The sequence below is a fragment of the Condylura cristata genome, unplaced genomic scaffold (genome assembly GCF_000260355.1).
Source record: "Condylura cristata isolate star-nosed mole 26May11 unplaced genomic scaffold, ConCri1.0 scaffold00017, whole genome shotgun sequence".
Classification (NCBI taxonomy): domain Eukaryota; kingdom Metazoa; phylum Chordata; class Mammalia; order Eulipotyphla; family Talpidae; genus Condylura; species Condylura cristata.
The window spans coordinates 12,814,811-12,837,490 of record NW_004567118.1 but is presented as its reverse complement, the minus strand read 5'-3'; the positions used below and the strand labels follow the sequence as shown (position 1 = coordinate 12,837,490).

Genomic DNA, 22,680 nt, shown 5'->3' with positions numbered 1-22,680 from the left:
CCGCGCTCGCCGCCGCGGTGGTGCGTCCCGGAGGTTACCGGAAGTGGCCGCGCTCGGCGCTGCCATGTTGAGGAGCCGCCGCTGCCGCTGCCGCCGCCGCCGCCGCCGCTTTGTTGTCGCCTCCTCCGGCTGAGGAGGCTCCCCGAGCGGGGGGAGTGGGGAGGAGGGGGGTCGGCCGCCGCAGCCATGGAGGCCAACTGGACCGCGTTCCTGTTCCAGGTACTGGGGGCCCCCCCGGGGGGGCACGGGGGGGACAGGGGGGCCGGGCCCCGGGCTGGCGGGCGGGCGGGCGCTCCTCCTCCCCTCCCTCCCGGCTCCGCTCTCCGGCCCGGCCTTAATCCCCCTTTGTTTTTCCGCCCGCCCGCCCCGGCGGAGCAGGGCTGCTGAGGTGAAAGGAGGCGGCCTCACGGGGTGCGGGGGAGAGAGCAGGCCTCGGGGTGAACCCCGGGCCCCCCCTGGCACACACACGCACACGCACACACCCTTCGCTCCCGCCCTGAAGGGGAAGGGAGGAGGCCGGCCGCTGTCACCACCCGCGGCCCAGAGAAAGGAGGGCGCCGGGCCGCGGGATAGCGCGGGCCGCTTGGCGGCGGCGCTCCGGGCCCGGACCGGTGTCGTGGGGGCGAGGGGGGTTCCCAGGTTCTACTTTGAGTCATCCCCCGCCCCCCGCAGTCCATCTTTCTCTCGCTCTCCTGCCTTTTCATCTTCCTTTTTGTGTGTGTGTGTTGACTTTCTGACACCCCCCCAGCCCCGCGAATAGCGGGTATTCCTGGGTTCCCCGCCACTCCCCCTTCCCGCCCCCCCCCCGGTGTTTACACATTTTGGGGGGGCGGTTGCTGTGAGTATGTATCCCCTCCCCAAACTTTTTCACTGGGTTTACATTTTTTCTTTCCCAAGCTTCTGCCGAGCCTTGGCAGCTGACACCCTCTTCCTCTGTCCAGCTCTCGCGTCCCATTCAGGCCGGGGAATCCCCCAGCCGGCCCGGGGCGGCGGGGGGGTTGGGGGGGGCCGGGACTCCTGGAGGCCCAACCTCTCCCTGAGCGCTATTCTCTCTCGTCCCACCGCGAACGCTTCCTCCAAGTGGGGGAGCGGGAGAGTGGAGAGAGCAAACAAAGTCTGCTTACAAAGCCCCCAGATGAGTCATTCGTTGGGGTGTTGAGCCTCACTTTCAGCAAGAAACTTGGAAGTGACTCTAGCCTGGACGTTGGCAAGCCTCTTGACCACCCACTTTAGGTGGGCGACCCTTCATTGAAAGGCTTTTGCTGGAACTTACTTTTTTTCGGTCTTCGTTGCTATTTGCAAACGAAGCACTTAGTGGGCAGTAGTGATGAGCTCACCGGGAAACTTCGGAACTGGAGGAGGTTAGGAAGCTCCTCACTTAAAGTGCTTTCTTCCCGCCTCTGTGAGTTATTTTTCCTTCTTTGAATAACTTAGTGAAATCCCAGACGCGTAGCTTGGGCGCCTGAGACCTTTTGGAACTAACAAGGAATGGATGCAGAATCTTCAAAAAATCCTTCCTACCACAGGACCCATCCCAGTGGAATTAATACAGGGAATTGGATAATTCAAACATTCCCTATAGTGTAGAGCTGGTTTATTGTTTTTAAGGATATATCTTTTCAACTGTGAATAATTTGGTTTTAAGTAATTATTGAAATACATTTCGAGCTTCTTAAAATTGAAGATAAAGCTTAGCCTTCCCCCCTTTTCTTATTCTGTTTGAGTATTGTTTTATCTGTTTTGATGAGTGTTATAATAATGTGATAAGCCAGCTTAAAAGTGCATTGGAAATGGAATAAACTGGCATCCAGGTTGGTGCAAAGGTGGTAGGCAGATGCTTTCAAATAATCATTTTAAAATATTGGCTTTTCACCTGATATGTGACTTAGATTTACCATACTAAACCTGCTCTCTATGAATTTAATGAAGATTGAAAAAAAAATGAGAGCTCTTTATGCGAAGGAAAAACCCGTAACTAATTCTTGGAAAGTTGAAAAGCCTTTTGGAATACTTTTATTCCTTCCCTGGATAAAGCAAATACCAAGCATTTATGATCGACTTTTTAATTAGATTTATATTATTTAATTTTTTTCAGCTATTAAAATCTTTTTTTCCAACCTGATGGAGAAGTGAGAAAGCTAATATTTGATCCTGGGCTTGGCAATGTGTGCTGTGAAAATTGTTGGAAAACTTAAAATGTAGAACCGAGGACAGTTGAATGGGTAAAGAGAATATTTCAGTCTTTTCTATGGAAAGGTATGAATAGACTCATTGAGTTCCAATTTTAAGTAATTTTTCACTAGGGAAATGGAGAGTTCAGTCTCTCTGTTTCTTTTCTGGACCAACTTACTGCATTTATATTTTAAACAACTTAATACCTGCTTGCTTTCTGATAACTTGGTAGAAAGTGAAAGCCATAGCTATTAAAATGTTTGATGAATGATTCTCCTAACAGGACGTTCAAGATATGACTCACTGATGCTAATTTGTTTCAGTACAAAATCTTCTACCCTCTGGCACTGGAGATTTCATGGTGCCATTCCTGCCACTCTGGGTGATGAAATTACAATTCTGTTTTGTTTTTTGAGGGCCCAGAAAAGGAAAGGCTCAGTAGGGATTATAAAGCCTTGCCTTGAAAGAGGTGGGACATAAAACTTTGGTTTGATGATGCTGGTCAAATGAAAGTCTTCCCAGAAGTTGCTGTTTTTTAATCACTTAACTGAAGGCAGACTATGGTTGTTATATTATTCTGTCTCTCCCCCAGAGAACAAGTTGGGGAATCCCAGTTCCCCTCTTAGAAGGCTTCATGTAGAAGTGCAGGGATCCTAGGAATCCTTAGAGAGTGATTCCGTAGTGGTCGAGGCATTCTACAGCATTTACACCCAAGAAGCAGGGACCTGGTGTGACCCTTGTGTGCGAGTGAGCTTCAGCAGTGCTGTAAAAATACTTTATGTTGCCACAGACATCTGAATTGGTAAAATGGCAGTAAGTGCTTTTAGTACTTCATCGAACTGAAATTGAAAAATGCCTCTAAATTATATAAGTCTGAACTTTGTCCAGAAGATTTGCATTCCCTATTATCTGATCTGTTAGCCTTTGAAATTGTATATCTTGAGCTGTCTTCAGCATTAACCATTTGTATACTGTATGGAAACTTAGGTATCCTACAGCCATGTTGGAAAAGGGGTAAAATTAACTTGAATCTAAAAAGTTTCTCCTAATAGCACCTGGGTAGACACACTGACAGAAGCTCCTAAATTGATTAAAAGGTGGGCATAATTCAGTGAACACCAAGTCCAAAAGATGCTCATATGTAAGCACAAAGCTTCTGAAGTATTTCCAGGACTCAAAAGGAGAGTCAGTGAAAATTATTAAATTGAATTCTGGACATCTCACCTTTTATTGATTTGAAGCCTGGGAGTCTGGTCCAGGCTTAGCTGTTGCTGTTGCTATTGCTTAGCTATAGCTGCTGTAAAGTAAACATAAAGCAGTGTACACTAAATATTTTTATTTGTCAGGGGAGGAGCTCTGTGAATGTGTGTGTGTGTGTATTAACTTGTTTTTTTGTTATGTTTTCCTCAATTAACAATAGGACTTGTGATTATAATGTCTAAGGTAAAGGAACGGGCCCCTTCTAAGACATTGTTTGCTTAACATTTTTGGAGCTCTTACCTCTGGATGTATGTATCCTTTTAGGATTACAAAACTCAAGGCTTGGGGCTTGGGTGCTGTCAAGAGTTTCCATAATACAGCATATTAGGAAGAACTATTTCAGGAATTTTCCCCATCATTTCCTAAATGTTTATCACCATGGAGGTATGGAGAGTTTTGAAAGAATCAAAATGAAGAGAGTAACTACATATAAATACCAAGAAACTGATCTGTGATGCAGTTTTGGTTTCAGTGCAGCAACTAAAGAAAATTTCCAGAGCCCAGCCCCCCCCCCCCCGCCCCCCAATTTTGCCCTGGAGAAGCACATTATAACAGCATGTCTAATATTTTAATGAAAGCTACAACTGCTGGAAGAAGATGAAATGAAAGGAATTTTAATTATTTATAGTTTGTTTTCTCTTAGTAGTCTGTCTTTCAGCACTTAAGAGTTTGAACAACTAGTGTTGCTAAAGAATGCAGATGTCTAGTGTAAGATTTAATGAACTGAGAAACAACTGACAGGTGTTTTGCCTTGGGCTACCTTTGCAGATCCCTTCCAGGTTGATTAATAGCAGGTTTCATTTCAACCACATCTCTTAGTGGAGCTAAATGAAAACTTTAAAAGTAAACTTAACAATTAGCATATGTATTCAGAAAACTAGATTCCTTTTATCACTTAGCAACCCTCTCTTTTCCTTTGTCACCACTAAGTTTTCTGATGGAAAGGAAGACATAGTACCTTTTCCTAGATGATAGTCAAGTAGATAGTTATGTGTATATGTGTGTGAATATGTATTTTATACATTTCTGCAGTAAGATCTGTTAAATAGTTAAGTCTGGAGTGTAATTTTTTTTGACAAGTTATTTAAACTTGGTTTCAGCACTGACAGTGGAATGCAAACTGATTTCCTTAGCTGGTATGTCCTTCATGAACCTTTATGCACTAAGTATAGTTTATAATCAGCTGTTTGAAAGCAAGATCACCCTGAGCAACTTAGTTGCAGAAGTTTCCTGTCTGCACAGTGGCTGGCAGCTCTGAGAATTAACTAGGTAATATCTGGATCTCTGCTGCAGAGAATAGTTTACAGGCTCTTTGACTATTTTTTTTTTTTTCTGGTCTTTTATGTCTGGAGCATGTTGAATTTTGGAGGTCATTGTGAGAGGCTGAGTTTCTGAAGTGTAAATGTTTGGTTTTAGGCCCATGAAGCCTCCCATCACCAACAGCAGGCAGCACAAAACAGCTTGCTGCCCCTCCTGAGCTCTGCTGTGGAGCCCCCTGATCAGAAACCATTGCTTCCAATACCAATAACTCAGAAACCTCAGGCTGCGCCAGAAACATTAAAGGATGCCATTGGGATTAAAAAAGAAAAACCCAAAACTTCATTTGTGTGCACTTACTGCAGTAAAGCTTTCAGGGACAGCTATCACCTGAGGCGCCACGAGTCCTGCCACACAGGGATCAAGTTGGTGTCCCGGCCAAAGAAAACCCCCACCACGGTGGTTCCCCTTATTTCCACCATCGCTGGGGACAGCAGCCGAACTTCGTTGGTCTCGACCATTGCAGGCATCTTGTCAACAGTCACTACGTCTTCATCGGGCACCAACCCCAGCAGCAGTGCCAGTACCACAGCTATGCCTGTGACCCAATCTGTCAAGAAACCCAGTAAGCCTGTCAAGAAGAACCATGCTTGTGAGATGTGTGGGAAGGCCTTCCGAGATGTGTATCATCTCAACCGGCACAAGCTCTCCCATTCGGACGAAAAGCCCTTCGAGTGCCCTATTTGTAATCAGCGCTTCAAGAGGAAGGACCGGATGACTTACCATGTGAGGTCTCATGAAGGAGGCATCACCAAACCTTATACTTGCAGTGTTTGTGGGAAAGGCTTCTCAAGGTACTACGTTTTTTTTTTTTCATTATGGTATCAGTAAATTTTCAGTGTTGTCTCTGTGTGAACTAGAAGATTTGTGAGAATAGATGTGTATAGGCTATGTTATTAGAGGAGATTAGTGCTAGATAAAGTAGCACACATCCAAATCTAATTCCAGTTTGGTGTTTTTTACAAATGGTGACATAGTGATTAACTTATTTATTTCACTTAAGAAGTACCTTGGTGGACTCAGGCCTCTGTTTGGCACATCCATACTTATCACTGCAAACCACCAGCTTCCAGTTCAGTTGGATGACCTACTGTGAGGTTCACTGTCAGAGCAAATCAAAGAAATGTATTTCCTGAAAGTTGAGATAATCTTGTATACCTTTAATAACTTTTTTTTTTAAAGATTTATTTATTTGTGCATACAGAACTGGGGTACAGGCCAGAGACTCAGGGGTGGTAAGAGGCTTCACCAGAGACAGAGTGGGGAGCAGAACAGGCAGATCGACAAAGTACACTGCTGAGAGGAGCAGCTGGAGGGTCAGGAGAGGTCTGCCACACCATGTGGTCACCTCTGGGGCAGGCGGGAATCGAACTCATGTGAAAGTGGTTTCAGCTTCTTAGTGCAGTGCTTTAATCCGCTGTGCCACCAGGGAGGACCACCTTTAATAACTTTTAAGAAGATATTTTTCCATATGTCTGTGGTCACTAACATTTTACTAATTCTCATTTTTAAAGGCTTTTTAAGTTCACGTAGTATTTGCTGTTTCTGGCAGTGTGTAAGGACTAAAACTCTGGGTATTTTGTAATTGTAAAGCATCAAGTCCTAATGTGATTTGATATTGACTAGGAGAGAAAATTAATAGGTGAACTACTAAGACTTTTGTTTATGGTATGAGAGGTAAGGAGGCTTGCTGGGAGGAAGGGAGCATGTAATTTTGCTAACTTTAAAATGCATCCTCAAGTCTGCCAAGCATGTAAGCATCACAGTAAATAGCATTTCTCTATGTCTGTTCCATTACATCTTCTGTTAAAACTCTCTTTCACAGGCCTGACCACTTAAGCTGTCACGTAAAACATGTCCATTCAACAGAAAGACCCTTCAAATGCCAAGTAAGAGTTAAAATGACTTATCCTTAGCGTAGCACCTAATGCACATTGTCCAGACGTCTCAGCCAGTAATATCTCACCATTTTTAAGTAGTCTTAAAGTCACTGATTTGAATAAATGTGCTCCATTGAATTCTAGTTTTATAAAATATAAATTGCAGCTTTTCTGTGAGTCATGATCATTTAAAGGTATAACTGTGTTATTTTTGTGAAGCTACATTTCCTTTTCCTTGGACAGTAGCACTTATTGTTAAAAGGAAAAAAATTAGTCTTGCCAAAGTTGTTGTATGTTTGAAATTAATAAAGTGCTTTCAGTTAGGGGTTTATAGTTGAGGTGGTATTAATTGTTATAGAAGAAAATAAGAATTTTCTCCCACATGTTGTCACTTACTGGATTTTTATCTGCTATATTGCCAAGTTAGAGTATTTACTAATTGGAAATCTATTCATGTTAATGATTTTTTTGGACATAAGATGTGATAATGAAAAGGTTAAAAATCTTGCTAAATTAAACAGCTACTTTAGGCATCAGTAATTCTAGTGCATTGCTGGAAGTCTTTTTGTTCTCCTTTCAGTTAAATTTGTTAATGACTAATTTTATTAAGTAAATGATTTGAATTCTATGAAAAATCAGGTTGAAGGAAGGAAACTAGTGTTATTGAGTGCAAGGGCAAGCCAGACTTAATCCATCAGTAATTTTGTGAGGTAGGTATTATTCTCATTTTATAGATGAAGAAACATTCAGATAGATTAACTTGCTTATGGCTAAACGATTTAGTAAATTGGGGAGCTGAATTTAAATCCAGGTTTAACTTTCTAAACTATCTTTTTGCTACTCTATTTTGATATTTTTTTCTTCCCCCAAAATGTGAGGATATACATTCACCTAGTATTTTTATATATATATTATGATTCTAAATAACACATGCAACTAAAATTCTGTGTGCTCTGTCTTGATGACAGGGGTAGGGTAATACCTAGAATATAACGTACTTTAAAATGAGTAGAACAGGATAGTCTATATTTAAAAAAAGTTTTCCTCCCTCATGCAGACGTGCACTGCTGCCTTTGCCACCAAAGACAGACTGCGGACACACATGGTGCGCCACGAAGGCAAGGTATCATGTAACATCTGTGGGAAGCTCCTGAGCGCAGCATACATCACCAGCCACTTAAAGACACATGGGCAGAGCCAAAGTATCAACTGTAACACATGTAAACAAGGCATCAGTAAAAGTAGGTGATGCTTCAAACTATTTCTTCTGCATTTCAGCTTGATGACACCTAGATGTTTTTGTAATGCATTTTTTTTCTCTGCTCTTAGGACTATGTTAATGTTCATTTTATATGTCTCCTCCTGTTACTGAAGTGTGCACACATGCATCGATGGAGAGCATATATTAGCGTTTAAAATAAACTTGAGATACACATACACAAGCAATGCTAAGCTCTTCATTGATTTTGCTTTAAATTCTGTGCTTGTAAGAAGAGCAGAATAGCCCTGCAGCTGTTTTTTCAATATGTCCCTTCTTTGTTGGTTTTGAATAAAAATTTCTAGTACATCAGACTCAGGTAAGAGAAACCACACTAGGAATTTCGGTCTTAACGTCAGGCAAATTTAATTTTTTTTATTTAATGGTTAGGAAGAGTCTCAAGTATCAGTGTCTTCTAATTACTGACTGTATGAATAGCATGTCCTTAATAACTTTAAAGGTGAAAGCAGTATTAATATGTTTACTTTTCAAACCCAAATTCTTAAATTTAGAATTCAGCTACTGTTTTCTAGAGACTTGTGGCTAAAACTAATTACTTGCATTTACTTAGACTTTTTCTTTAGGATTGCCTTATCCACTAGAAGAACATGTTTTTCTAATTCTGTATTTAGTTATATATGTACTGTGTGCAGAGGAAATACAACATTCTAAAAAAAAAAAAATAGGTGACCAAAAGAGACTGAGAAAAAATGCTTTATGTGTTTTCATCTGTTTGTGTTTCTCTATTAAGTTATTGATATAGATTGTTCTCTCTCTCTCTTTTATATATATAATAGCTTGTTTTTACATCATTTTGTGCATTTTTCCATCTCGTTTGCAATCTGTTCTCTTTTTATTGGCTTTCCATAGCTTGCTAAGTTTTTAAAATTCACTTTTCTATTTTGACTGACATAGACACAAGCAGTGAAAAGGTATCCTATATATGGAAAAGCAATCAAGTTGTTGGTAAAAGGCCATTTAGGCAAGAGGAGTCAGAGTATCTGATTTTGAAAAAATGGGCACGGGTAAATGCAGTGTTTCTGGTTTGCCTTTGGAGTAGCATGCATGAGTGAAGAGACCAGCAACCAGAAGCAGCAGCAACAGCAGCAGCAGCAGCAACAGCAGCAGCAGCAGCATGTGACAAGCTGGCCAGGGAAGCAGGTAGAGACATTGAGACTGTGGGAAGAAGCTGTCAAAGCAAGAAAGAAAGGTAAGATGAGGCTTCCAGTACTCAAAGTCTAGCTGGAGAAATGTTTTCATTCAGTATACCAATGACCAAATCAAGAAGGGTGTCTTGCTTTATGGAAACACTATGTGCTGGGAAAATGGCTAGTAAAGTTGTTGGCAACACAAACCTTCCAAGCTTCCAGGTAAGTTTTTTAAATGAGGAAATGAAATTCTCAGTACTTCTTGTCATGTTGTTTGATTTTTCTTTTCCTTTTTTCTTAAATTTGTAGCCAGATTTGGTCCTTTACTATTTTTGCTCAGTTCCATTTTCATGTTATCTTTTCTTTCTTTTTGTCCCCTAAAATACTCCCATTTCTAAAAATGGATGAAATATCCTTATGTGTATGTAAGTTCACTTTCTTACAACTGTGCTGTTTTTTGCTCTGTGGTTTTCTTTCTGTGTTGTATTATTTGGTACATGTTTCAGACTGCGTAACTCCTCATTTAATATTGTCAGTAGGTTCTTAGAAAATGAGACTTTAAGCATTTACTGAAAATAGGTCCTGAAATGTCTTTTTATTCAGTGTTGAACTTGATTGTTTTTTCCTTCATCAAGATTATGACAAAAGTATTCAAGGATCTGCTGAATTGTACTGATGTCATTTCTCTTGGTCTCACCCAAACTCTTGTACAGTTTGTCACTGGAACTGGAATTAGCTTAACATGTATGTACTTCAAATGCTAGGCACATTACTGTAATTTTTTACTAAAATTAAGAATGCTTTGTTTTCTCTCCTATAAATTTCACAAAGAACCAATTAGCATCAGTTTACCCAACTTTTCAGCTTACTAGTTATAACTTTGACTTCTCGATTATTGTTCAGCCACTTCCAGTAAATCATTTTGTCAGTATACCATCAGCCATAGAGCAGATTCCTAAATTTCTTCTTTTCTTCCCCACCTATGCCATGTCTTACTGCTTTTTTGAAATTCATTAGGAATTTTCTGTGAATAGGCACCTCTGTAATTCCTTTTCTCTGTAGTTTTTTCCATCCTTTGCTTTTATACAGTGTGGCTATATGTTCCCTTCTAAACATCCTATAAACCACATAAAGGTAAAGATATAGCATCCTTTCTTATATCTGCTATCACTGGAGGAAAAAAATCAGCAGTCCAGGTAGACTTTTCACTCTTCTTCAGGTGCTCTGCTGCTTGTTTCTACCTTCCAAATGAAGATTTGTCATTATCTTGATAAAATGTTTTATGGTATGAGAAAGGGTGGAAAAATGGGGTGGGGTAGAAAATTGTACATATGTCTGTTTGCTATGATAACTGCATAGTGTTTAAATTACAATAAGAGGGCTGTGAGATTTTAAAAGAAAATGCAGGAGGGGGAGGTAGGGAGATGTAAAGTGCATGTAAAGTGAAACAGGATGAGAATATCCTTAGTAATGTTAAGTGAAGTTGCTAACCTCAAAAGTGAATTGGTTTTCTCTCCCATTCTCTTTCTTTCTGCACTCTTCTATTTGGTATTGTATTTCAGTTTGCTTGCACAATAAGACTCAGTTGTTTAACTCATCTTCTGATCTCCATGAAACAAAATGCCATTGTATTACCATTTGTATCAGGAATCTCTGGAAATGAACACTGATGTTTGAAACTTCGTATTCATCTTAGTAAATGTCACTTTTGGGGGCACTGCTGACCTGGAACACTAACCTTGAATCAGCAGTGTCCCATTTAAATACTGGATCTATAAGGTAGTATGAGTTTCCAAACCTGGATGACGGTGAGATCATTACTGAGGGAACTTGTTATAAAGTCAGATTTCCCAGGTTCCACCTAAATCTCACTGTTGAATTTCCTAGGAAGCCATTTTTTCCCCTAAATGCTCCCTGGACACATGATTTTGATCCACAGCCAGGTTTGAGAATCCCTAATAGGGAGTATGGAGTAAGCCAAAGTTAGATTATATTGATTAAGGAAAAGACTGCTATTTGACTCAAGGGTCCACCTAAGGTGATTTGACCCGTGTGGAAGATTTGCAGCCCTCTATCTTTAGTCTCAAATGCATTTCTCCATTTTGACAGCCAAGTCAGTCAGTCCACACATCCATCTTATAGCTATTTTCTAGCACACCTATAAGTAGTGCTGCATTTGGTTGACGGGTAGCTCTGGGGACCATGCTTCCCCAGTTCACAGTGAGTTGTAGGCTCTCCTTGCCTGGCTACATCATCCTTGATGTGGTCTGTGACACATGTAATAGATATAGTTAAATAATACTAGCCATAAAGTATGTGACTGTTAGCATTAGAAATAGAAGAGGTAATGGGAAGGGAAATACAAACCTACCGAGATCTAATTTTACTTTCTTCACATAGTAAAAAGAAATAGAATCAGAGTTAACAGGATTATTTATCTAGAACAGTTGTTCTAACACTGAAGTAAACAGATATTAAAAGTTCTTGTTTACCTATAGTTACTTATGAATTTTTAAAACCTTAACAGAATGTGGCTTCACTTCCAAGACTTTAGGGTACATAGGATTCAAGAGCTCTTTCTTACTTAAACCTGTCACTCCCTCCTTCTCTCTCTCCCTGTGTGTCTCTCTCTCTCTCTCTTTTTCTACTAGTTACACTGTGACTTAAGAGAAGATTTTTCTGATATCTGTTATTGTGTAACCATCAGTCTAGCTCTTTGTAAACAAGCTCTTTTCACCTGGCCTACCCATGGTTGGCTCTTCCCAGGAAAGTCTTTAGAACCCAGAAGGAACTGCATGAAATGATAGAATACTTAGCCCTGCTTGATATCTCTGCCCCCCAGAGTGCCTTGCAGAAATTAATTGATCTTCCCAGCATCACTGTGAGGCAGGTAAGTAAATCTAAATCTGAAACCAAAAATACCAAGGCTAACTGAGTTGTCTTAAGTCTTTGCAAGGAGGTTTAGCATCGGAAAAGAGATTTGTACCCCCAGTCTTGTATTCAGAAGGATCCTCCTTTCCTTTTGATCACTTAGTAGGAAAATAGTTTAATTTATTAAATGTTTGTCTTTTTTAATTGAAAGAAATTGATTCAGATATTACAAATTTTGTTCACTATTTTGAGAGTCTAAAGGTCCTTTTGTCTTCTTATTTTAGAAGCTGCTAACCTGTGCCAAACTTCCACGGCTGCTACGACACCTGTGACTCTCACTACTCCATTCAATATAACATCCTCTGTGTCATCTGGGACTATGTCAAACCCAGTCACAGTGGCAGCTGCAATGAGCATGAGAAGTCCAGTAAATGTTTCAAGTGCAGTTAACATAACCAGCCCAATGAACATAGGGCACCCAGTAACTATAACCAGTCCTTTATCCATGACCTCTCCTTTAACACTCACAACCCCAGTCAACCTCCCTACTCCCGTCACTGCCCCAGTGAATATAGCACACCCTGTCACCATCACATCTCCAATGAACTTGCCCACACCTATGACGTTAGCTGCCCCTCTCAATATAGCAATGAGGCCTGTAGAGAGCATGCCGTTCTTACCCCAAGCTTTGCCCACATCACCACCTTGGTAAACAGTATTATAAAAGCAAAATATGAGTTAAAGTAAATATATACCAGCAACTTACTTTTAGTTTATTAAAGCAAAAAGTAAACCATGAAATTGGGAGATTTTATTACATTAGTTAATAATAGTGTAGTAGCATTTTCTCCAATTTGGCTGGGATTGTTCAAAGTAGGGTGTGTATGTAACTTATCACTGGACCACTTTAGTTTAATCAGAAATTCCTTTTAGCTGACAGCATTGCTTAAACAGGATAGTAGTTGGCAAGACGAAATGCCAGAATTAAAACCAATCATACAAAAAGCAAAGCCCATTTATTTAAAATTAAAAAAAAAACAGCATTACTGTTTCTAATTCCATTAAATCATTTTATTCTAAACACTAGCAGAACTCTTCTCCCTATACAAAGTGGATGACTGATTTTAACCTGAAGTTCTAAATCCATGGATTGAGAGCTAGTGTAGAATTGTCTGTGTTTATTGTTTTTATGAGTAAATACATGCATTGTCATAATAAAATGCATTTCAGAGAATATGCATTTTACCTTTGGGAATATGTTAATTTCAGGCAGCATTCCCTATGGGAAAGGTGATACCAGCTCTGATATGCAAAGCATATGATAATTTATCATTCTAACTTCAACATATAAGAGGGATTGTGACCTGATATTTGGAGATGTAAATATTGCTCAGCATATTAATCCTGATGGAATATAGCATTGTAGTTGACTTTTTTAAAAAAAAATTAAAAAAAAAACCAACCAAAATATAAATTGTGTTTTGATAAGAAAAGGCCGCAATTGACAGAGAAGTCGAGTGCGGACAAGTAGACTCCTAACAAATGGAGGCTGATAGGACTCCTATTCAGGATCCAAGGAATACTTTGGAACAGTTAAAATATATTACTTTAAATTGGAAGACGCTGGAGGCACTGGGATATAATATGCCCCTCTCTCTCCCAATCAAAGCCTGTTGATATTACAACAGGGACAGATGTGTTAGTTGCTCACTAGAGTTTATGTCTTATATTAAATTGTATACAGTTTTTATTCTAACCACTAACTAGGTAGTATACCCCTTCAGAACAAGCAGAGTGTACCTTTTTTTTTTTTTAATTTCTCCTTCCGTTTCATAATCAAGTATTGTGCAGATTTGTTCAACTTTGTAAATATGGACATCACTTTTCTTTTTCTTTGAGGAAACACTTATATCAGCTTTGTGGTGTTTTCAGGGAGACAGCTGTCTGCATTCCCTGTAGAAACCCAGCAATGATTGTGCACGTTAAGATATGTGCTTTTTATTTCTTAGTGGGATGTTTTATCTCTGTACATAAAGTAGAAACCAAAAGCTAGGGAAACAGATACTCTTTACACCATCATGCCACATGTTAATGTTTTTAAGCATTGTGTTTTAAAAAAAAACTTACTAAAACCAAGATGCTGTGATTTTTTTAAGTTGCAATATGTTTTGGGTTTTTTTCCTTTTTTAATCTTGCGGTTAAGTGAAATGGAAATTAGTTGTGTTGTTCTTGCAGAAGGTTTGCAGGAGTGACTATCAAACTGGATGACTTCCGTTTATACCCCACTGTGTCAGTTCAAACATCGAAATACCTTGCATCTGAGCAGACTTCCTACATCAGGGACAGGTATCTGTGTGTCATTATACAGTTCTAGGGGGTTAAACTACATAGTAAAAAATAAAATAAATAGTACTTAGTGTAAAATAATTTTATAAATGATCTTTTGTACTTTAGGACATTAAATTGTACAACTTTTGTATATATAAAAAGCTTAGGATCTTTCTGTTTAGCAGGAAGGCAACACATTCCTACACTTTTAATGTATATGTTTGTTATAATGTCCATGTAAACATGCCCTATGTTTGTGCCTTTTAATTAGTTTGTCTCAATAAACAAAATGTAGAGAAAAATATGTAGCTATGACTTTGTTACAACTGTTCTTATCCACAGTACAAAGATGGTTTGTTTTTAATATGTAGAGCATTATGTGTGGACTACTAGAAAGACTTGTGTAGGGAAGACCCACCCATGCATGGCCCTGCTGAGGCCTGGATTGAGTGGGTTGTGGCCACATTTAGAGGAAGCCTACATTTCCTGGCAGGCAGTACCATGACCCGACTGGGTCTGGTGCTGCCTGCCGGGACCTGTCATCTCTGGCAAGGCTGGCAATCATGATCCTCCATGATTCAGACAGCCCGAATTCCTCCACAGTGGCCCAAGGAGCAGTCTTCAGTGGGGGTAGGTGTAGCTCCTACCCCCCCGGCTAGAGTGTGATCGTCAGAACCCCGAGAGTATTAGTTCTTTAAAGGAAAAAAAGATATATACTAGAAATGATTGTTTTATCAATTCATTGTATAATAAACAGGAGTGAGACTTCATTGTATGACTTCAGTTAAAATGCTATTTTGTATGCATTCTTTATTCACGTAAGAAGCTTGTCCGCAATAATAAAGCCACGTCGTGTCTTCTTTCGGGAGGGAGAATGTTGATGGCAGGATGGGGGTGGCGGCGGGCCACTAAAAGGGATAAGGGGGCCGGGTAGGTTCTGGTGAAATTCTCCTGTGTCGTGGACCTGGAATTGAGTTTTGATGCCAATGAACTGACTCAACCAAGTGTTGAAGGCACGACGGCCACCGCTCTACGAAAAAGCAGAGTACATTTTCCCTTCTGGTTGTGACCTGTTTTGAGAGCTTCCCCTTATCAGATTGGCAGCTAAACAGTTGTATTAGATAATCCTCAATTCTGACATCCAGCCTGTTATGCTCTAGGGCTCACTGCTTGGCCTGCACTTGCCTTTTGTTGTGTATCCATTTCCCTCCTAAGGTGTGCTCCTAAATGAAGGTTTCTATGTAAGCAGATGATGATTTTTCCTGTCAATACCAGCACTGTATTACTAACATGCAAAATACTGCAGATTTATTTTGACAAATTAAAGTTAACCGGTCACAAATGTTATGATGGATTGCTTGCTACCTCAGTAGTTTCACCAGTTCACAATAATAGAGAAATTTCACATCTTGTATTGGGCTAGAGAGAGGGAGGGGCCCATGTCAGGCTGGTTGGTGCTGAGGGAGGAGGAAAGGTGGAAATGCGTGGGACTGCAGGAGGTAAAGCACCCTGGCAGCTGAGAAGCCCTGGAAGCCAAACCTCAGGGCAGTGGTCATGGGCGTAGGTCCTTGGCCCACCCCAAGAAGAAGGTAGTTTAGAACATTTCATCTAATGTGCTAGGATTCAGTTTTCCAGGTTTTAGTCTGGGTCCCCTGCCCATTTGTGTTCAGTTAGTTTTGCCAGATATCTACGGAGCCAACAAGGTGCCAGGCATTGTTGGGTGCTACAGGACATGTAAAGCCAATTTACATACATTGTTGCTGCCTCTAAGGCAGTTAAGAGAGATTTCACAAGTAACTGTCACCAAGCAGCAAATCAAGATGAATCTGACACTTCATTTAATGAAAAGACTTTGGATACTTACATCTGTTTCACATAGGACTCCAATGTACTGTCTCACTGATGGAGGGCAAACAGAAAGAGTGTTCTTGTGTTGCTTTTGTTGGGAGCAGGAAGTTTTAATTTATTAAATTGCTACATAATCTTCCAATCCTGGTGATCCAGGTCTCTATTCTCAAGGGGTCCTGCAATTTGTTGGAGAGATTTGGGTTTGAAATATGGAGGGGAAGGTGGATCTTATTCCCTATAGTATTCTCAAGTTTTGAACTAAAAAGACAGCCCAATGTGCTCATGGGATGCTAATCACTTTCCCCCTTCCTCACCTGATAAATCTGGCCCTCTGTCCTGCATCTTTCCATTTCCTTCTTAAAGAGTCATTTGTTCCTGCTTAGGCCTACAAATCCCACAGCTGGTCTGACTCTAGCAGATTACTGGCTGATCCCTCCTCGTTTTATAAAAACAGGAGAAAAGGCAGGTCAGTATATAAGCATTCAGAGCTGATTACAGATTGAGTGTGCATTGATCTGGACTGCAGCTTCTCTTGGCTGCCCACCTTTGGGCAACTTAAGGTCAATTTAGTTCCCGCGGATTTTTGTGTGATTTAGCCCTCCCCATGGGAACTCCCATCAGGTCTGCCTTTCCCCTTCCCAAAATAGGCACTTGAAGAGTCTGGTACACCTTACAAAAACCCCTGTCATGGTAAGGGAATGAATTTTCCTACTTTGGATTCAGTCTTGTTAAGGACTGAGCTTCAAAATTTTTCAACATCTTTGATTTCTGTGACAAACCAGCTCCCTCCTGACTCCTGAACATCTCTTTGAAGAATGCATAAAATGAGCTTAAAATTCTTCACTATTCTTGGAGTGAATCCTTGCTGTTGTATGCAGGAAGAATTCACATTGATCAAGGAGTTTTCAGGCCACCCACATTTGGCTGCATCAGCCCTGTTACCTGAATGCCACCTTTTCCCTCAACACATCTATAAAAAGCCTGCAGCAAGGAACTACTAGGCTAAAGATGGACATTTGAGGACAACATTCTGTTCTGCCAGAGAGTTATTCCTTTGGCAAGACAGCTGGAGAGGACGACACGACCAAAGGGTATGGAAAGGACATGCCCTTCCAGTGACTGGTCTAGCAGCTCTGTCTGGCAGTCAGTGCCCAGGTCCAAGGCCGGGAGCAGATACTCCACTTCTAGAGGCTGTCCTAGAAAGGGGAGCCAGCTTTGGAGACAGACACAAAACTCTCTTTGTCAATCTTGGGGACAATTGGGAGCCATTAAAGTCCCTACATTAGCCTTGATCCTCAAGTCCCTTCCATTGGGTGAGAAAAAAGAAAAAGACTAGGTAACACAGTTTTTGCTGACTTCCCCTTGTATCTGTGAGCCTCAATGTTCAGGAAACATGAATCAAAAACCAGGAACCAAATACCAGAAGCCAAAAACAGACAATAGTAATTGAGACCAATGGAGCATACAGAGCAGGTGGAAACTGAGTATAAGGGGTATGGGGAGGTGCTATGATACAGGGTTGCAATCAAGAGCAGAAGGTTGGATCCTGACGAGCCTGGTGTCCATCCAACTGGAATTATGTGGCCTTAACAAGGTATGTAACCTCGCTGGCCTTAATTTCCTAAGCTGTAAAATAAGGATAATAGTTCCAACCTAGTAAAGTTTCTGAAGATCTAATTAATGTAAAGTGCATAGATACAGAGCCTGAGAAAGAAGCCTCCAATTCAAATGTACTACATGGTACTATTTACTATCTCAGTGATGGCAATATCATATTCACTGAGGCACTGACTATTCTCTGAAAGCCTGCAAAGGAGCCAAATGCCTGGCTTCCTCACGTCAGACTGAGATTTTGAGGAATGACAGCATGGAAACCAGGTCCTCATTCTGGAATGAGAACATTAAAAGACATCTAAAAAGGAGCTAAATTAATGGAAACTGGCCAGAGGTGCAGCAGGGAGGATCAGGTTAGACCCAGGAGGAATCACCAAGCTGGAAAATCTGGGAAAGGGACCTTGAAATGTGTCTATCTGGGCTTGGTGCATCCTGCTCCAGCGAATTCCTTCCATCTGGCTTCATTCCACAACCCACACTCTATCAGAGAACCTATAATACTTCCCTCTGGAATCTCACTGACAGTTCTCAAAAGTTTGCCGCAAGGCAGGCACAGGCCTGACCTTCTCCTTCCCAAGAAAAAAGGAAGCACCACCGCCTACCCAAGCAGGATATGGGGGAAGCTGCTGGCTCATTGACTCCCCCTATTCCCCAAGGAGTCCCTCCAGAACTCAGAGAGGACCCCAGCAGAGGGCGGGGCAAGGTGGGTCAGTCAGCCTACTGTGGACCAGCCAACTTACTGTGGTACCTAAGTCTACACTGCCAGCCACCCCTCCGCGAATTTCCCGCCCAGAAGGCAAGTTAGAGGAGCACGGGTGGTGAGAAGCCCAGGACGCTCGACGACGCCGGGCGTTTGGGCCCGCCTCGCTGGAGCACTGCCGAGCTGGGATTGGTTGACAGCTTCTATATTCTGATTGGTCTGCTGAGGGTGCTCTTTCGCCCAGAGCTTTGCTACTGCTGCTGAAGTTTTCTTCTTCAGGAAAGACAGTAGTTCTGCGCATTCTCTGCTAATAGATACGCTCGGTTCAATGGTTTCCACAGATGACATGCCTCGGAAGGCAGGGCTGGCCTTCTAAGGGTGCCAGTGAATCTGTCAGATTCTTGAATCCTTCCTCCAAAACGCAGTGCGGGGAGGTTCGTGGGAAGCTGTGAGCAAATGCGTCTTGGTCCCCATGTGATGGCAGGTTTATCCACTGAGATGCCACTGCTGAGTTGACTTTGCAGAAGATTCACTTTTGCAGGGTCGTCCGCATTTATATTTCACACTTCCTTGCCTTCCATCACGCTGTTCCCTATACTAAGAATTGTTTTCAGTTTCAGTCACCTATTTTTTTAATATAATATTTTTACATCATTTTGGGTCTTTTTCCATCTCAGTAGTAATCTCCGTGGGCTTCCCATCTCAGTAGTAATCTCCGTGGGCTTCCCATCACCAAATCACCCGTGTGTCATCACCATAGTCCTGTGCACTCTCCCCTCCCTTTTTGAGGCTATTCCCCACTCCACCCAGGTAAAATATCCCTGGTATATAGTTGTTCATTATTATTTCTCATGGTCCTTTATGCTCCTGCTATAGTGAAACCATCTGGCATTTTCCTTTTCTTTCTGGCTTATTTCACTAAGCTCCATCCATGTTGCTGCAAAAGGCATGTGTTTATCTTTTTGATTGCCAAGTAATATTCCATTGTGTATAGGTACCATATCTTTTTTAATCCAGTCATCTACTTTTGGGCATTTGGGTTGATTCCATGCCTTTCCTATTGTAAATAAAGGAGCAATAAACATGGGGGCAGTCACCTATTCTTTTAATGTGCTCAAATACTCCTGCTTACTAAGGTCCTAGGAGAAAGAGCTGACTGAAGGACCTGGGCAGGGAAAACGCAGTGTAAACCTAGAATATTTGCTGAAGACTTTTTATTTGGAAATAATTTCAAACTTGCAAAAATGAAAATGGTATAAGAAATACCTATATACCTCTCCCCCACTCCCCAATTCATCCATTGACATTTGTTGCTTAATCATATGTAGGTACTCTCTTATTTTTTTCTGACCACTTCAAGTTTTCCAGCCTTATGGCCTTTACCTCTAAATAATTCTGTGTGTTTCCTTAAAGTAGAGATACACTCATACACTACGGCCCAGTTATTACTTGTATACATTTACATTTATATAGCTTTACTTAGCCTACCATCCATATTCTAATTTTGTCAGTGGATCTAATATGTTCTTGATATCATGTTTTCCAGTATAAGACCTAGACTGGAGTATGGTATTTCATTTGTCCTTCAGTCTTCTTAAATCTGGAATATTTACATAGCTGAGTATTTTTTAAATTACAGACCATTGCCTTATTTTAAAAAATAGAACATTTCTCCTACCATGTTTGTTTGGTGTTTCCCCATGATTAAACTGAGATTGTGTGTTCTCAGCTCAAATACTGCTGATGCAGTATGTTCTCAGGGTGTCATATCTAGAGGCACACAGTGTTCTCCATCGCATAGATGACGTTCATTTAGATCACACAGTCAAAGATGAGCAAGGCCCAGTCTTTCAATTGTGTAACCATTCCTTACCCTCACGTTGTAACTAGTAAGTAAGCAGTCTGTGGGGGAAACACGTAAGGACCCTTCAAATAGTCTCATCAAAATTTCCCATAGATTTAGTATCCCTCAATGGTCTGATTCAATCTTTACTGTGACAGGGGAAGTGTTTCGAACAGGCATCACCCGTTGAGTATAGTGGAGTGATGAGGAACAGACTCGCAGTCTGACCACCTGAGTTGCTGTCTTGGATCTTTGAAGTAAATTGAACCAGTTGCTTAATCTTTTTGAGGTTTGGTTTCCTTGTCTATAAAATGGGCCTAATGAAGGTGCCTACCACACGGTCATTGAGTTAATGAGCTAGTATTAAATTAGTTGTAAATGTTAACTGCTACATAGATGGTGCGTTTGCATTTATGATTATTGTACTTGTCACTTCTAATGGTGTAGAGAACTGTGTGGACTCTGGAGTCATGGTCTGGGTTTGTATCTTGGCCCTGCCACTTATTGGACTTTGGGCAATATTTTTGAGCTTCCTATGTCACAATTTTCACATCTATAAAATAGAAGTGATAATAACTGCCACTTCTTAAGTTTTTTTTTTTCTGAAGATTAAATGAGGTAAGATGTTCAAAAGTGCTTAACAAAACCAGACTTTGTAAATATTTAGGGAAATTTACTATTTACTATTATTATTATTCTCAATCCATGGAGAAGGAAGGTATTATTCTTATCCTCATTTGAAAGATAAGGAAACTGATACTCAGAGAGGTTAAGTAACCAGCCCAAGGTGACCCAGTAATCAGTCCAGCAGAGATTTACTTGTATACTGGACTGACTGACACAAAGGTCTGGGATCCTTGTCACTTTGTTAGATTTAGGAGGCTTGGAGGAACTTTAGTAGGAAGAAGGAATATGCTTTTCCAAGCTGGGATTGAACCTGTGGCCCCTATAAATTATGTGCAGTAAGTGCTTAACTCCAGGCTGACTCTACTAGGGAAGTGGTTGGTACAAGCCTAGGGGGCCTCACTCTCTCAGCTCTTGGTGTTGGGTAAATAAAAATGAACTTTGTTAACATCCTATTTTGAAATTCAGGCCTGATCCTGTAACACACTCCTTCTCAAAAAGCCTCCTCGCCAGCCACTGCAGATTCCTTAGTCTGGTGTTCCAGGCCGGTCACTGTCACACCCTCCTCACCTTTTCAGCCTCCTCTTTCTACGTTTCCTGCCCATTGCCAGGCTGTTGTCATCCGCCCTGTACTCTGACCATAGCCGGCATTCGCCTGCATTCAAGTAGACACAAGCATCTCTGCCATCATGCCTTTGTCAGGCTCTGCCCCCAGAAACAAATGTCCAGATCCCCTGTTCCAAGTCTTTTCATGTCTCAAGTCACAGCTGAAATGCTGGCACATGGAAAGGAGCTTCTCTGTCCTCTCCAACAGAACTGACCGCATCCTCCTCTGTACCTCTTGGGCCATCTGCTTACATCTTAATTTGTAAGTGTCACACTGTCTTCTATTATTTGCTCCATTATCTACTTTCCCCTCAGAACTGGAGCAAGGGGAGAAGAGTGGCTACCTATTTTCATCTTCGGGGTCTCAGAATGCATATAAAGGAGAAAATGATCATGGACTTGGATTCAAATAGCCTAAGTTAGGGCCCTCTCTGGCAGCACAATGGGTTAAAGCACAGCACTATGAAGCTATCTGCAGACACAGCAGCACGAGTTCAATCCCCGGCCAGGGAGGTAACCCACATGGCGCAGCAGACCTCTCATGGCCTGCCTGCTGCTCCTCTCAGCAGTGTACTTCGTTGATCTGCCTGTTCTGCTGCCCACTCTGTCTTTCATGAATCTCCTCATCCCCTGTACCTCTGGCCTATATCCCAGTTCATAAATATATACATTTTCTTTTTTTAAAAAAGAAATAGCCTAAGTTAAACATAATCATGAAGGAAAATTAATTAGGTCTAACTTTCCTTCTTTCAGTGGTGATTTTGAAGGCTGCATATAAGAATCCATCTATGAATGCATGATTATAAAGCAACATATGTTCAATGTAGGAAATTTGAAAAGTCTGAAAGAGTATTGACAACAAAATGAAAGTTACCCATAAAATCCTTGCCCAGCAATTGTTAGCATATTAGCATATTTTTTCAATTTTTATACTGAACTATAAAATAAAGACCCCATGTTGCTTATTGTGTTTTTGGCTCCCATTCTCATATCATGATCAGTGTCACAGATGTTAAATATTCTTTAAAAACAATTCTAATGGTTACACAGAATCCAATATGCCCATGTCCACCCCACAGCCTTACAGTGGACAACCTGGCAGCCTCTGCTCAGGAGGGTACAATTGCTGGGGTCAAACAGGCTATAACCATTGAAGAGAAGACGCACGGGTTTAGTGAAGGCAAAACACGAATGTCTCATGCCTATCAGAA

General features: G+C 41.2%; 1 protein-coding gene across 2 annotated transcripts; it reads left to right on the top strand.

Annotated features, from left to right (window-relative positions):
* Nucleotides 1-49: 49 nt before the first annotated feature.
* Nucleotides 50-15,579, top strand: VEZF1 (vascular endothelial zinc finger 1). Of its 2 annotated transcripts, none has more exons than XM_004684407.1 (6): nucleotides 50-219; nucleotides 4,849-5,543; nucleotides 6,575-6,638; nucleotides 7,687-7,870; nucleotides 8,948-9,097; nucleotides 12,191-15,579. In XM_004684407.1, the coding sequence occupies exons 1-6, from the start codon at nucleotides 187-189 to the stop codon at nucleotides 12,616-12,618; spliced, it is 1,554 nt and encodes a 517-aa protein (XP_004684464.1). In that variant the 5' UTR covers nucleotides 50-186; the 3' UTR covers nucleotides 12,619-15,579. The 2 variants fall into 2 exon arrangements, with proteins under 2 accessions (XP_004684464.1, XP_012581994.1); XM_012726540.1 differs by having other exon boundaries at nucleotides 81-219; nucleotides 7,669-7,870.
* Nucleotides 15,580-22,680: the final 7,101 nt, after the last annotated feature.

Coding starts and splice junctions, on each gene's coding strand:
- VEZF1 (XM_012726540.1), top strand. CDS start 187: ATGGAGGCCAACTGGACCGCGTTCCTGTTCCAG. Junction 6,639..7,668: donor AAAGACCCTTCAAATGCCAA/GTAAGAGTTAAA, acceptor ATTTAAAAAAAG/TTTTCCTCCCTCATGCAGAC. Junction 7,871..8,947: donor TAAACAAGGCATCAGTAAAA/GTAGGTGATGCT, acceptor CCTTTGGAGTAG/CATGCATGAGTGAAGAGACC.